Source organism: Typopeltis vanoorti, chromosome 4, assembly GCF_054136105.1.
Source record: "Typopeltis vanoorti isolate ZY-2024b chromosome 4, IOZ_Tvanoo_1.0, whole genome shotgun sequence".
Lineage (NCBI taxonomy): Eukaryota > Metazoa > Arthropoda > Arachnida > Uropygi > Thelyphonidae > Typopeltis > Typopeltis vanoorti.
The window spans coordinates 97,478,802-97,493,201 of NC_143552.1; the positions used below are offsets into that span (position 1 = coordinate 97,478,802).

Genomic DNA, 14,400 nt, shown 5'->3' on the forward strand with positions numbered 1-14,400 from the left:
TTTACTGCCTCTCATGGTTTTCAGCATTGCACGTAAACATTTTAAAACTGCTCTATGATGGAATAAATTTTAAGCTACCTTAGTTTCTGTAAATCACGTAATTTCAGAAGCAATTTTGGCGCCTCTAATTCAGAAATATATTCGTAAGTTATTATTATTATTATTATTATTATTATTATTATATCAACTTTCCTGGAGTCAAAGACTGATCGAGGGAAAGAGAAAGAGAGAGAGGTTTATACCATTATACAAGAACTATATACATTATATTATAGTACATTACAATGTGAAATAAGTATACATATATTATTACAAAAGTCCACAGACTAACGGAAAATCTCTCCTGCCTGTAACATATCTATCATGCTGAAGCTTAAAATCATTCACACTCTTAGAGTGGTGGGTGAGTGGAATGCATTACCTGAGTAGGTTGTGAATACAACCTACTCAGGTAATGCATTCCTGGGTAGGTTGTGAATACAACCTACTTAGCCAATGCATTCCACTCGCCCACCACTCTCCACGTAAAAAAAAATAAATAAATAAAATAAAATAAAATACTTCTCACTCTCTCATTCACAATTTCTTGAGCATATTTTAGGGATAACCTCTGGTTCTCGCCCCTTCTTTATTTTCCACTATCTGAAAAATCTCTCTCGTATCTATTCGGTAAATATCTTTCAAGAGCTTAAACGTCTCAATCATATCACCCCTTTGCCTTTTATCAGCCAAACTCTGCAGATTACACGACTCCAATCTATCCTTATACCTAACATTCCACAGGCTTGAAATCATTTTTTCTCTCTCTCCAAAGTATCTTCACCCCATCTAGACCGCGGCGACCAGATTTGAGCGCTGTAGTCCAGATGCCATGATCAGACCAGATTGAAAAAAAAAATTTTTTTTTTTCTGTTAAACAACAATAAAACCCATTTTGAATCAAAACTAATTTGGCGTTGCCTAATTCAGTTGTATATTCGTAAGTAAATAAATAACAAAATAAAATCTTTTCTGCTAAACAACAACGACAATGAAAGGTTTCTGACAGGAAGTTTCCACAAATTTGGAAACTTCTCAGAACACAACATCTTAAATAGTAGCAGCCAGAGAATAAAATTCATCATTATATTAATTGGTAATAATATAATATTGAAAGTTTACATTATTCTTGTAGCTTGAAATACATTAAAATATTTTATAACTCTGTGTAGATATATGAGAATTCTTGCAAATATTTCCATAATAAATAATTTGGGAGTGTTTTAGTGTTTCAACTTTCAATCGTTATGTGTCGCTGTTAATCGGCAGATTTTGCTTTGTGTCATAATCAAAGGTTGGTTTCGTATGTACGTTTGTGTGGTATTAAGTGGCTACGAATTTTGGTTTATTTTATCGTACTATTCGGTAGATGATTTTAGCGTTGACATTTGAAATGCTACATTATGTGTGACTGTTTGGTGGTATAGTTAGGGTTGCCATTAATAATAATTTTAGAAGGCCTTTTTGTTTCCGTATGTTAATAATTCACTGGATGGGATATTGTGAATTTCGAATTACATTTTTTTTTTTTTTCTAGATTTCTGGTTATCGTAGTGAAAGTTTAATTACAATAGAATATATGCAGCAATGACTGAGCAAATGGAAAACTTTGCAAGGTTAAATTTCTGAACATTTAAAGACAAATTTCTTGAATTATCATTATTTCAATTTGGTAAATCCAGATGGCATACTTTGTTTTCTCAAACTACTAGGGGAAGCAAAAAAAAAAAAAAGTGAACGAAGAAACAAGATTGCTTGTTATACGTGCAACACCTTGATCCACTTGCAAACCCATCTTAGAGTTAATAACTCAATATCACTGAAACGAGTGTGTTTCTCGTAACTGATAGTCGGATTTCCTTACCAAACGACCGGCGATGAGTCCATTAACTACTCAACTTCGGACGTTGTTTCTTGCTTCAGTCACGACTTGCACAGCGGAAGCAATGCTAGAATGCTATTGGTAGGGAGTTATAGTGACGTCCTTAACCTTGCGGATAAAACCCGGTCAAGTGAAAGAGCGCGCGGTAGCGTGTGAGAGGTTGGTTTCTTTGAAGGTGTAGTTGTGAGTTTTGAAGAGAGCAGCACGGTGGATTTGTTGTGACAGGAAGCAAAAACAGGTGAAGATGGACGTTGACCATGTAGTGCGGTGGATACTGTGGTTTGCCTTTGTGTCATCTGGTAAGTGCAGTTTCATATGAAAATTTGTGTTTTTGCTCTTATTGGGAATTCTGTCGAAGTATTATATAAACACATACCTTCGTTTTTCCTCCCCTTCCTTTTACAAATAGCGATGGATAGATAATCATTGCATCCTAATTGCAAATCGTAGACTAGGACAGCTATATTGATGTAATTTATGAAGCTTAAACCATACAGGATTGCAACACACCCCTCTTTAAATATATGTAAATGTAATTTTTATTTATTTCGGGCATATCAATATAAATGACAAATGCAATGATTACAGCCGATTTTATTTATATTTGTATTTTTGACGAACTTAATCATTTTCTCTCTCTTCTGCTTGGAAAGTTAAGTAATATTTCTAAGTATGTTGAATTACTTCCTTAGAGAAATTTATTCTAAGGCATTCCTCCCCCCACCCCCACATACCTCTCCAAGCAATACAAAGTATGTATTCTGTATCTGAACAGTCAAAAAAAAGCAACTTCCTTACTTACATAAATAATATAGCCATGGAATGCAATCGGATCCTTCCATATGATTTTGCACGGAAGTAAAAAAAAAAAAAAAAAAAAAAAAAAAAAAAAAAAAAAAACATTTCGAAGATTTTTATTTATTAAAACATAAAATGTGGTAACTGCTATTACGAAGGTCATAACACCATTTGATTCCGATGGTGGTTCGCAGGAGAAAAGGGCAATACTCCCGGATATTTATCATTTTTAAGTACTTAGGAAAACGTGATATAGGTTTCTTAGACCATTTTATCTTATTTTTTACCACTAAAAGTTCGTTATTAGCCCTTAAGGTGAGAATTCCTCTAAATATATTTGCATATTTTTCTTCAGTCAGTGCAATATATATGCTGGTAGTTGTTTTATAGCAAACATTTTTCAATACTGAGCGACCATCATAGAGAGAAAAAAAAAAAAAAAACCGAAAACATTTAAATACATCGTCTTAATGATATTACTTTATGGCATAAACAAGAGGCATCAGAGAATAGTTCAACGGGTAGCGTGACAGAATTAGTGGGAAACGTAGCAGGAACTTATAATATTGCGTGCAGTAGGAACATCCGGTTGTCTAAAAATCATCATGACTTTTGATGTCTTTGTTTGTAAGAAGAATAATAATTGTCAGCTTCGTTTTTCGAAGTTCTAAAGGTTTAGTAGCAACTTTTTTTTTTTTGTGAAATAAATGCCAGTAATAATAATGCATAGGAACATATTTCACGCCTCCAGTAAGTAAAGTGGTTGTTATACTTATCGCCGAAAGATGAAAAATCTCGGTCGTCTTATTTTATGCATAATTTTGAAAGCTTTTTTGTTTTTTTACTCCTTTGCTAGTACGAGTATTATTGATAAGGAAATATCAGTGAACATATATACTGTAACACATTTTTGTTCAAATATATTGGCTTATATTTTAATAGGATTTTTCGATGACCTGTATCTAGTTCATTGTTTTGAGACGCAGGTGTTTTCTGTTTGCGATGTTCGTTCCTAAACGAATTTATCATGAATAAAGAAGTGCATGGCTTTATGTATCTGCCTTTCTTGGTACATTACCACAAGGCGGAAAACTATGAATTTCAATTTTTGTCTTTTGCTTTTATTTTAATCGATTGTTAATGAATCGTTGTGTAAGGCCTGTTTAAATCGGAAATTAATTGAATCATAACAACAAACATTGCTCCTTTTATAAAAAATTGCGACGCGGAAACTTTTTAGCTTCCCTTTGCTTGAAGTACCACTGGTTCTTTTTAGCTGATTAAGAAATAATCGCGACTATGGTATTGTTGAAAAAAAAAATTCCTTGTGGTGAGATGTCTAAGCAGTTGTGTGTGTATTTTTCCACTCAACCTAGTGGCTGATGGGGGGATAGTAATGCTACTTTACTAAGGAATTATTATAGAACCAGGTGGTTTACCGTTGCCTTCTTTATGGTATTTTTGAATACTATCCAATAGTATTCTATGTGTAGATGAAATGTTTGCATGTTTTGAGGAACTAAAAACCCAAGTAGTTTCCGGGAGGAAACCTCCACTACCATATGAAACCGGTTCTTCATTTTATAGACAGGATACGAATCCTGGTCTTTCAAACGAAAACTCTCCATCTTTCTATATAACCGACTTCATTTAGAGTTTCGATTATTTAAAAATAAATAAATAAATAAATCTCTAAGCTACTGCTATGTCGTTGTTCACATTCATTAAAATGTTTAGTTTAATATATAGTAAAAATAAAAGCCTATTGATGTCTTTATAATGTAATTATATTCATTTTTATAGAGTTCGCTGTATGAAGTTTTCTTTATCCTTTCTCATTAGGTATAAAGATTTATCCCGCTAACCAGACGGATTGAAGACATTAATGCACAAATTGTTTATCCATTTTCTTTCGAATCTTTAAATACTGTATTCAACACGTGTCAAATTAGTCTTTGAAAAAAATTTTACAAACTTTAGTAAGAGATACGGTTTTCTAAGCTTCTTTCTGCTAGCTTGTTCTACTAGAGTAAAGTATTTATTTTTATAAGCAATGAAAAGTTCGTTACAAATGTTAAAAATTATATTGGAAATATAGGCTGTATTTCTTGAACAATGACTAGTATTTTTCGACGATATGGATAAAATGTGTTGTAGACTTGTTTTTTTTTCCCTGTTATATTAGTGGGAAAATCCGTGGGTCATCCGAAATGTCCATTTTCGTAAAATGTAAGCCATTTACGAATTTTCCCCCTTTTTATATATGCTATTCAAATATTATTAGGCATTGAGGTTCACAATTTTAAAATCAGAATAGAATTCTCCCGTTTCAGCAACAGGAGAAACCCAGTTGCTTAAATTCGAGAATCTTCACAATTGAACTCAGTCTGATCTCTGAATGAAGTATTGTAATAAACTTCGTTATTATTTGCATAAATATTTTTGGGATAGTAATATAAGCTCACGAGGAAATAATCTTTGGGATATATATTGCGAGTACAAATGTTTTTCGATACTACACGTAGGTCTTTCTTTTATCCTGCTACTAATTAGCGCATCTATTGTTACATACCATAGAATCACGAAGGGATGGAGCGACCGTTTCGAGGTCATTCAGAGATGAACGGTAAAAAGCAAGGTTATCGAACGTTCAAAACCACGCTCATTGAATTAGTTCACTGTCACTAATCGTGATATGAAAGTAGGGTAGAGTACTTGTCAAGTTTCCTTCTTTTGTTTCATGGTGACTATCTGCAAGATTAAACTTTTAGGACTATCAGTGTTTCTTGGTCTTTAGGAAATCGCCGCATTAATGATCTAATTTGCTATCCTTATTAGTATTTATCATAAAGAAGTTAGTGAAAGTAGTATTTAATATCGAAAACGGTAATCTCATTGTAGTACTAAATTAAATGATTTATATATTTGATCTGACTATATTATTATATTACATTATAACGCGTTACCTCCCAATAACTCATCAAGGAAGGGCACACCACTACAAAGTCCTGCGTTCCCATCACTTAAACTTCCATTTGCCGTCACTAATAGTATTTTTGACTTCAGTTCATTACTAGGACACCAATTTTGCCTGTATGCCGAATGAAAAATCAGTTTCCGGAAGAGAGAGTGAAACGACCTATGAAATCGGCTAACTCATCGTCAATTGAAAAAGCCCAAAGATTCCTCTAGTTACGACGAGAATCGAACTCGGATCTTTTCCGATCGAAGGGCGCAATATCCTGTCTTCCTTCCAATTGTACTAAGGAGACGCATAATGAAGTTAATCTTTAACTGAAATTTTCAAAGTTATGCACACACATAAGATGTATGCAATTATGTAATGACCTATCGAAAACATTCATTGAGAATTTCTGTCAATTTTCTTCCGAAAATTACGTTTGCAATGTGCATTCATATTACGAATGTCATAAGGAAAAGAGGTGTGAACTGATATCACAGGATCTCTCTCTGGACTCCTCGATACAGTTTATTATTGACTGAATTAGCATATTTAATATGCAATGAGTGGTTGAAAAACCTTACGTCAGCTTCTCCTCAGTAAAGGAGTATTTTGTTTTGTATTGAATAAAATTTGACGATCATATGTGTGCTTAACGTTATAATCTAAAATTTAGAATATTGCCGAAATAATCATTGATGTATGCGAAATGAATAAAAAAAAATACATAACTTTATGTAAGAGTATTTGCATCGGTTGTTAGCCACAATTACCTCAAAGTTTGAAAAAAAAAAAAAAAGGAAGAGAAAAAAGGAAAGGAATCAAATTAACCTATTTAAGCAGGTCAATTTGATTTTATCATTTCGATATCGATATAACCCTTTGGTTGGAAAAGATCCAAGTTCGAATTCCGTCCAATTCGCGAAGAATTTTTGTAAGGCTTTTCAACTGAAGGTAGGTTAGCTGGTCTCCTAGTGAAGTACGTTTTGAACAGGCAAACAGCAGAACATCCTCGCCATATTTTTTAATATACCACACACGAGAGGTACATGCAGGGCTGCCCCGTGCAGTAGCATATTTTGCCGCCCCTTCTCCCTTATTTTTCGTATAGTCACCCCGTGTAGCATATTTTGCCGCCCCTTCTTTCTTATTTTTCGTATAGTTTATGCCAACTTTGCCGCCCCAAAAAACTTGTCGCCTTGTGCAAATGCACCGTCGGTAGAGCGGTCCTGGGTACATGAACCTACATTACATCTGTGCAGTGTGAGAAGTACAGATGAGAGTTGAGAAAGAAGAAACGTATTGACTGGTTAACAGACCTAATATACTGGCCTCATAGACTTAGTTGGTTCTGTTTTAAAATCAAAACAACCCAACGTAGATGACTTTAAATGGACAGAAAGGCTTTGAGTTTTAGCAGAATCTCCAGAATGCTGAAGCTGCAGAAATGCATAATCAATATTCAAGACTGGGTTATCTGGCATTCATAGTCCCGCATAGGAGAGCACATTTTATTTTAGTTTCTGGGCATAGTCGCACGCCTTCGGCAGTCTATTGCAAACCACTTAAATACTGGCATTGGTCTTTTAGATTTTCCATGGTTTATATTCTAACAAAAGTGGCTTGTTTACTCAACAATATCACATGACGATTTTGCCTTTCCCGAAACACTAACCACAGACCTATTGGAATGGCTATCATCAAACATGTTGCTGAAATTATATTAGATGCGCAAAAACTCCAATGGCTCTGATATGTTTCAGAAAGCTACTGCTCATTTAGTCAGATAACCACAATGTTAATGTTGTCTAATTCGCATTATAAGCTGTCAGCATTAAAACCATTTTAAATTTCTATATAATCAAACTGAATACAATTCTTGTTGTTTTGTGTTTTACCGAATATTCATACAAAGGCCTCTTAAAGTCTAGAGTTCGTCTCGTCATCAAGAACAAGTTCTTTTCAGTCTTCAGTTTTTCCATTTCAAAGGACGATAAAAGAATTTTGGAGAGTCTTTTTTGTGACTTTGTGTTTACGAAGTTGCAAAATCATTATCAACCATCTGTCGTCTCTTCCGTTGATAAATATGGAATCTCTCGAAGGAGGCTATTGTTAATAGAAGCCGAAGAGAATTAGGGGAAATGTGTACCTCTTAATTATTATTATTAGTCACCTCCAGGGAGTCCAAAGACTCATCGAGGGAGGGCATCTACTCTACAGCTCTGCTTCCACCACTCACAATCCATCAACTGACCGCAACTACACCAACACCATCTACTGCCGACCACCACCACTAGTATTTCCACAGACAATCACAAACATCCATGCCCACGGTGGGATTCGAACCCGCAGCCTCTTGACTGGAGAGCGGATGAAATACGCACAGATAAGACATGCCTCTAATTCGGTGAATGTGACCTGGTAGCTTCCATATGAAATATTTAAAAACGATAGTTTTCCATCTAGTAGCAGGCAGTGTATTGACGCGTGAAGGTTGTGTTGAAGCGTTCTTTAAAACGATTAATCTCACTTAAAATTGTGCACAGTCTGACGCGAAAACTCCATTTAAAATTGTACTGATGCTTTTCCAAGTTAAAACTAAAATTTTACACGAGCACGTCTTAAATAATTGCGAAAAGTAATTGTCCTACGAATGTAATTCATTGATTTCATGAAATCTCTAGTAGGCGCAGAAAACCTTCGTGATAGTGTCTTAACGAACAATGCGAGGTCGTAAACCTCAATAAGTCTTGAAATCATTACAGATGAGATTAAGACCTTGGGAGGGAAAAAAGAAAATATATCGTGTTTAGAGATCTCGGCGTGAGCAGCATTCCCGAAATAGTTGTACTGTTTCCGTGTTAAATAAGAAAGATATTACGATAGTAGGTATCCTTAAGGGATGGACTCTGCTGTGCCCATCATAATTTAATAACACTTCACGAGTGTGAAGGTATATTATCTCGGGATAGCAACTAAATGCTCATATCATAGCAATAGTTCCTTGTACTCAAATTGATCAAAAACTCGGTGTGAATTTAAGTAGTGATCTTAATGGTATAATGAGGAAGAAAAACGTTCAAGTTTTACACCCAATTGGATTTATCTGAACTTAACATTTCTTATTTCCTGGTGATTACCTCCAGGTGATAAGGAATTCTTTCCTAACCAGTGAAGCGAATCTCGCTAAGTTAGAAACGGGTGGATGAATTGATATTGCTTACTATGTGATATTAGGGGGAAAGATTTGATCATAGGCAATGCTGGTTCCTGCGGTCGAATTTGAGCTTAAAAGGGAAGTGAATTTTAATGACGACATGGATAGAAATAACCCATCTTGGCTTTGATCTGAAACACAAGTGATAAAAATACAGTTACTTTGTCTGATGGTATGCTTAATACCGATGCCTTCTCTCTCTCTCTCTCTCTCTCTCTCTCTCTCTCTCTCTCTCTCTCTCTCTCTCTCTCTCTCCAGTTAAAAACGTATTCATTTAGTTCTTGAAATATTTAAGAGAAAAAAAAAGCCTAGAGTTCTGTTGAATTACATGCGGCAAATAATTTCAGTGGATAAGAAATGCCTTCCATTAATCCCTAAATATTCTCTGATTGGTGCAATCTGCCAAATGTTTGGTCATTCTGTTTTTGGTCTTAATGACTAATCGTAAAAATTTTTTACAGTCATTATTATTACGTTATACTAAACTATAAATATGTGGTGAGATAAGTTTGTGGTGTCACTTTTTCTGTGGACTGCTGAGGGAACTAATCTCGTCTCATATGTATAGTTTAGTATAAGGCATTAATCAGTTGTTTTTTTTTACGTCCAGTGACTATGATTAAAAACAAAACTGACCAAATATTTGGTATGTACGTATTTGAAAATGAAACTTTTAGTACTGCCACTCTTTTAATGGCAAATATTTACTGTTGATCGGCAATAGATCCAAACTTCCCTCTTTCTTTCCCTAAAATTATTACTGTATTTTAAGTAGCCCAATCCAAAATTTCGCTATTAATGTAAATAGTTTTACTGACATACCTTTCGTTCTTTCACTTAATTATTGTCATCTGAGCCACATGATGTCAACAATTACATTAAGATAGTTTGCAATCAAAATGAAGCACACTCATGACTTGAAAACAAATCTACAACCCCCTTCTATTTCTGCTGAATCTTGAAATAGAAGGGGATTGTAGATCTGAGCAGATTATCAACAAATATCGAAAAGTCAGTCTTTGTTAAGAGCGTCTGTCGCAAATTCTACTTTACAATTTTCATCTGGTTTCTGTAATGTTATCTAATAGATGCTCTTTAGGTATCGCTTATCTTCAGATTCCTTATTCTGAAAACCACAGAAAATTTCATCCAATCAAATGTTTTATGTTCACTGTACCTCTCCTTGATCTTTCAACACCTAGGAGAGAATATTACTCTTCTAAATTCCACTTCTGTTGATATGTGAATTAATACGTTTCTCCCTACTTAAAATAGGGCGACATCTTTATCATTGAATTATCTCGTTGTTCTTTCTTTGATACTTGCTAAAATACTAGAAAAATTCTAAGTGATTATTAAGAAACTAAAATCGATTGTGGACTGTTCTTGACTGCTTGTCATCCGAAATATCTTCAATTATAACCAGTGGTGAGCTATGGAAATTTTAACAAAGGGCTCGCATCGTCGAGCAAAAAAAAAAAAAGAGCCGTATTTCACACAAAAACTTTTATTAATACAGCTTGTGTACAGATGCTAATCAAAAAGTATGAAGGGACAACCTGTAAAGGCTATCATTTTTAAACCAATATTTCATGATCTAAACATGAGATATTTGCACGCAATCATCTGCGTTAATTTATCTATAAGAAAGACATTTTTTACTATCAAAATATAATAAAAATAACATCTTTTATAATCGCACATATGTAATAGTCCGCATTTTTTTTATAAACAAAATAAATTTCTTTTGTTTGCGATAGTTTTTATGACAAACAATCTATAAATAATAAATAAATATTATCTAAACACAATAATATTGAAGTACGTTATATTTCTGTTTTGTTTTTATACTTAAAGTGATAATCAACGGTACCAATCAAGGGGCATTATTTTATAGTCCTCTTTATTTATATACCATTACCAAAAGTGAATTATTTGTAAAATGGTGGTAACAGTAACTATAATGTTTTATTTAATAAAATCACTTTGTTAGGTTACGATATGAGTTTGTCGCTTAATATATTTCAAAAAATTGTTGTTTATTTTTTCAAAAAAAAAAAAAAAAGAACAAAGGGCTCGCAAATTTGAGAAAAATTTAACAAAGGGCTCGGGCGAGCTCCTTATAGCTCACCACTGATTATAACCTAGATTATCCAGCCATGTATCCCATGGGATTGTGAACATCAAAAACTGTTTCTCTAGACAATTCTGAGTTACATGCTTTGATGGAATTCAGTATTCGTTCTCTCAGCTCAATGTTCACGTCATGCCACCATAACAAAGTGGTTTGACAGAATAGTATGGAAAACCAGCCTTGGTTTACACAAAGCCCTGACGTTATCCCTCTTGAATGTATTCAGTAATACTTTGGGGAGAAGATTACTTGTCTCTACTGCACACTTCGAGATTAAAAGAATGTGCTTTTCTTCCGCGTCTTCCTGAAAAGTTTACATTCAGCAAGTATTGTTTTATGGCTTTCTGGTACATTATATTACATAGTCTACCCAAAGTATTACTGGGTATATTCAGTCGAATAACGTTCAGGGCTTTGTGTAAACAAAGGCTGGTTGTTCATACTAAAAGTATTCTGTCAAGCCACTTTGCTGTGGATATGGAAATATTTAGGTATTGTCAACAAATAAATGCATACCAGAACCCATCTTTGAAATGGATTATTGTCATAAAAGATGGTTTTCAATGATTCGTTGACAGAAATAAGAAAACAAAATTGGAATGTAGTTTAATAATAAAAAATAACTGCAATAATAAACATATTGGAATGTTTATTATTGCAGTTTTTAGTATATTTGTAAAGCAATAGCTTTACAAATAATTCACAAGAGAAAGGTCGCTACTAATAAACAAGCATATTTTGTGACACTTATACTTGATATTCTGGAATTTCCACAAATCACTATGCGCACAAAAAAAAAAAAAAAAAAAAAAAAAAACCACCATGCTCACACTTGAGTTTAGAAGAATGCATAGTACTTTGATGGGTCGCTTATCAATAAAGGTGTGTTAATTCTATTTGCTCTAAAGCTAAGTATAAATATTGGATTTGGCTTCTTTTTTATTTATTCGCACATGGGTTATGAAAATTTAGAAAACTTTTTTTCATCTTGAGATTAAAGACGCCAAAGCAATGCTAAATTACACCATTACACGAGGTAAAATGTGAATAGTAAAATCAGAAATTAGTAAAATCGAAGTTAGCTGAGTTTAAAGGGGGGGAAAAAAAGAGAAAACAGTTTTGCTTATATGGCATTAACAGTGTTTTGGAAAGCCGGTGGTTTCCAAACCGGGGCTCTCTCTCCTTAGTAAGAAGACAGCTAACATGGGTGAGAAGTACATGCATGTCCAAATATCTTTATTGGCATAGCAGTTCAGTACAATGCCGGAACTGTTTCGATTTACGAGTTAAGGATATCGCAATATTCAGCACATTTGTTGAAAAATAAGTATTCATCACACCAAATACTAGTATATCATAATTATTTGTTCTAACTTGCCTTAAAGTTGCAGTATTATTTGAAATGCCCAACATTTATGCATCGGCCTTGTTTGTCTTAATAAAACTTCAGCCATCAGTTATCCTAAATTTAGATGAAATACTTAAATTTACAAATAAATTAATTGAAGCAAAAGGAGGGGATTCTATAGAGTTGGAAAAGAATTGATTTAAGAACAAATCGAGTTTTCACAGCCGCTGTGCAATTGGGTAAGTATATTTTAAAATTTTGTTTTTACATTTTGCTATTAAATTTGAATTTTATATAAATATAGTAATTTATTTATTATTTTAATGTATACTCTGAAGCCGGATAAGTTTACTGTTAGTGAAGTCAGAACATTCCCCCCCCCCCGCGTTATCTACAAGTATCCTGGTTCTTTCGAATTATAGCTGAACAGATCCCAAAGTAATTTGTTTTTATCCTTTTAAGTGGTTTTTAATGTTCTTGCATTTTAGAGCATTTATTACGTTCTGTTCCTTTACTCCCCACCTTTTGTTTACAACGAAGTATATCATTTTTTTTCAAATCCTCCATCCATGAAACTAGAACATGATTTCTGAGATTTAAGAATGGGCACAGCATTCGCATTGATGGCGTCTTTCGATGTGATAGTTATCAGACAAGGTAATACTTCCTTCATGGCCTTAACTGTATTAGCATTTTATAATGAACAGGACAGATAAATGATCTATTAACAATACAGAAAATGATTGATATAATACATTTATTTCTTCGCATGATTGCAAAACAGTTGCAGATAGCAGAATGGTCTATCAAAAATTAGGGATAACTCGTTATTTACAAAATTTGTTTGCATTTGTGGTCTGGAAAGGGTAATAATGATTTATGACGAGACCTCAGTGATGTGTTGTGTGTAATCATCTTTGACGATGATGATTTTTTAAACCACTTTCTCTTCCATGAAAAGATTTCCCATAAAAGGACATGCTATGTGGTTCTGTGAAGTGTGACAGAAAAACCTAAGCGTTTATATCTTTGATAGCTAGTGTCTGAATATGGACCATGACGGAAAAAGACATTTTAAAGAATCCTCCAACTAAGTGTTTTTCACTTGTAGGGAACACAAATTTGCCAACAGTAGCCTTGATGTGGGAATTGAAATGCTGTGTCCATTTTAGTTGACACATAATGACGATGGATAATACGCATCTGTATCCAGCTGTATTGCATAGAACATGGGTGATTCCAAATAAGTTTTTTTTTTGAAAGGAATTTATTGGTTGGGTTGTTCGCTTTTGAAATAACATGCTGGGTAATCTTTATTTCGACATTGCTGTAACTCTTATTTTAAGGATTTTTGTCCAGGAAGCAAAATCTTGTAAATCATAACTGTATTTGGGGATGCAAATACTTGCCACTGTGAGTTTACATCAATCTCAAAATAAATAAATAAATAAATAATAATGCACAACTCGTCTCAAAAACAACTTTTGCCAATTAGCATAGCGATAGGTAATATAACGACAATCTCTAACTTTTTACACCTCAGTATTAAGTATTGCAATGGATTAAGTAAGTTCTGACTTTACTAACAGTACTTCCTTCCGGTGACGGGTAATTTACCTCATTGCTGCGTTCTCTAATGTTTTCCCATTTCTTTCCCTCCCTCTGACCTCGTACAGCAACCGCCTGTGGCTATCCTGGTTCTCCTGCACACGCCGTCGTCTCCTTCTCCACCGAGGTCATCGGCCCCAGCACTGTGGCAACGTATACCTGTGACAATGGCTTCGAACTCTTGGGCCCTACACGACGAATATGCGCCGAGAACGGCACTTGGATCCCGTTGGGAATTCCTTTCTGTGGTAAGTCAATGTTATGTAGAGTAGCCACACCCGGCAATAGAGGTCAAGGCCAGCCTACTTGCATAAACACACTTCCATGTTACATCACAATAACACACATACAGTTCGCACCTGTGTACGATGACCTACATACAAACACATAAACAGCCTTAACCTTTTAGTAT

The 14,400-nt window shown here is 34.2% G+C and overlaps 1 protein-coding gene across 1 annotated transcript in view; it reads left to right on the plus strand.

Moving 5' to 3' along the window:
* The first annotated feature begins 2,165 nt into the window (after positions 1-2,165).
* Positions 2,166-14,400, plus strand: part of LOC150107530 (uncharacterized) — an 82,776-nt gene continuing 70,541 nt past the window's right edge. The window contains exons 1-2 of the mRNA XM_090392123.1: positions 2,166-2,220; positions 14,057-14,236. Of these exons, the coding sequence (XP_090248249.1) occupies positions 2,166-2,220; positions 14,057-14,236 (235 nt within the window). The remainder of the gene's footprint in view (positions 2,221-14,056; positions 14,237-14,400) is intronic.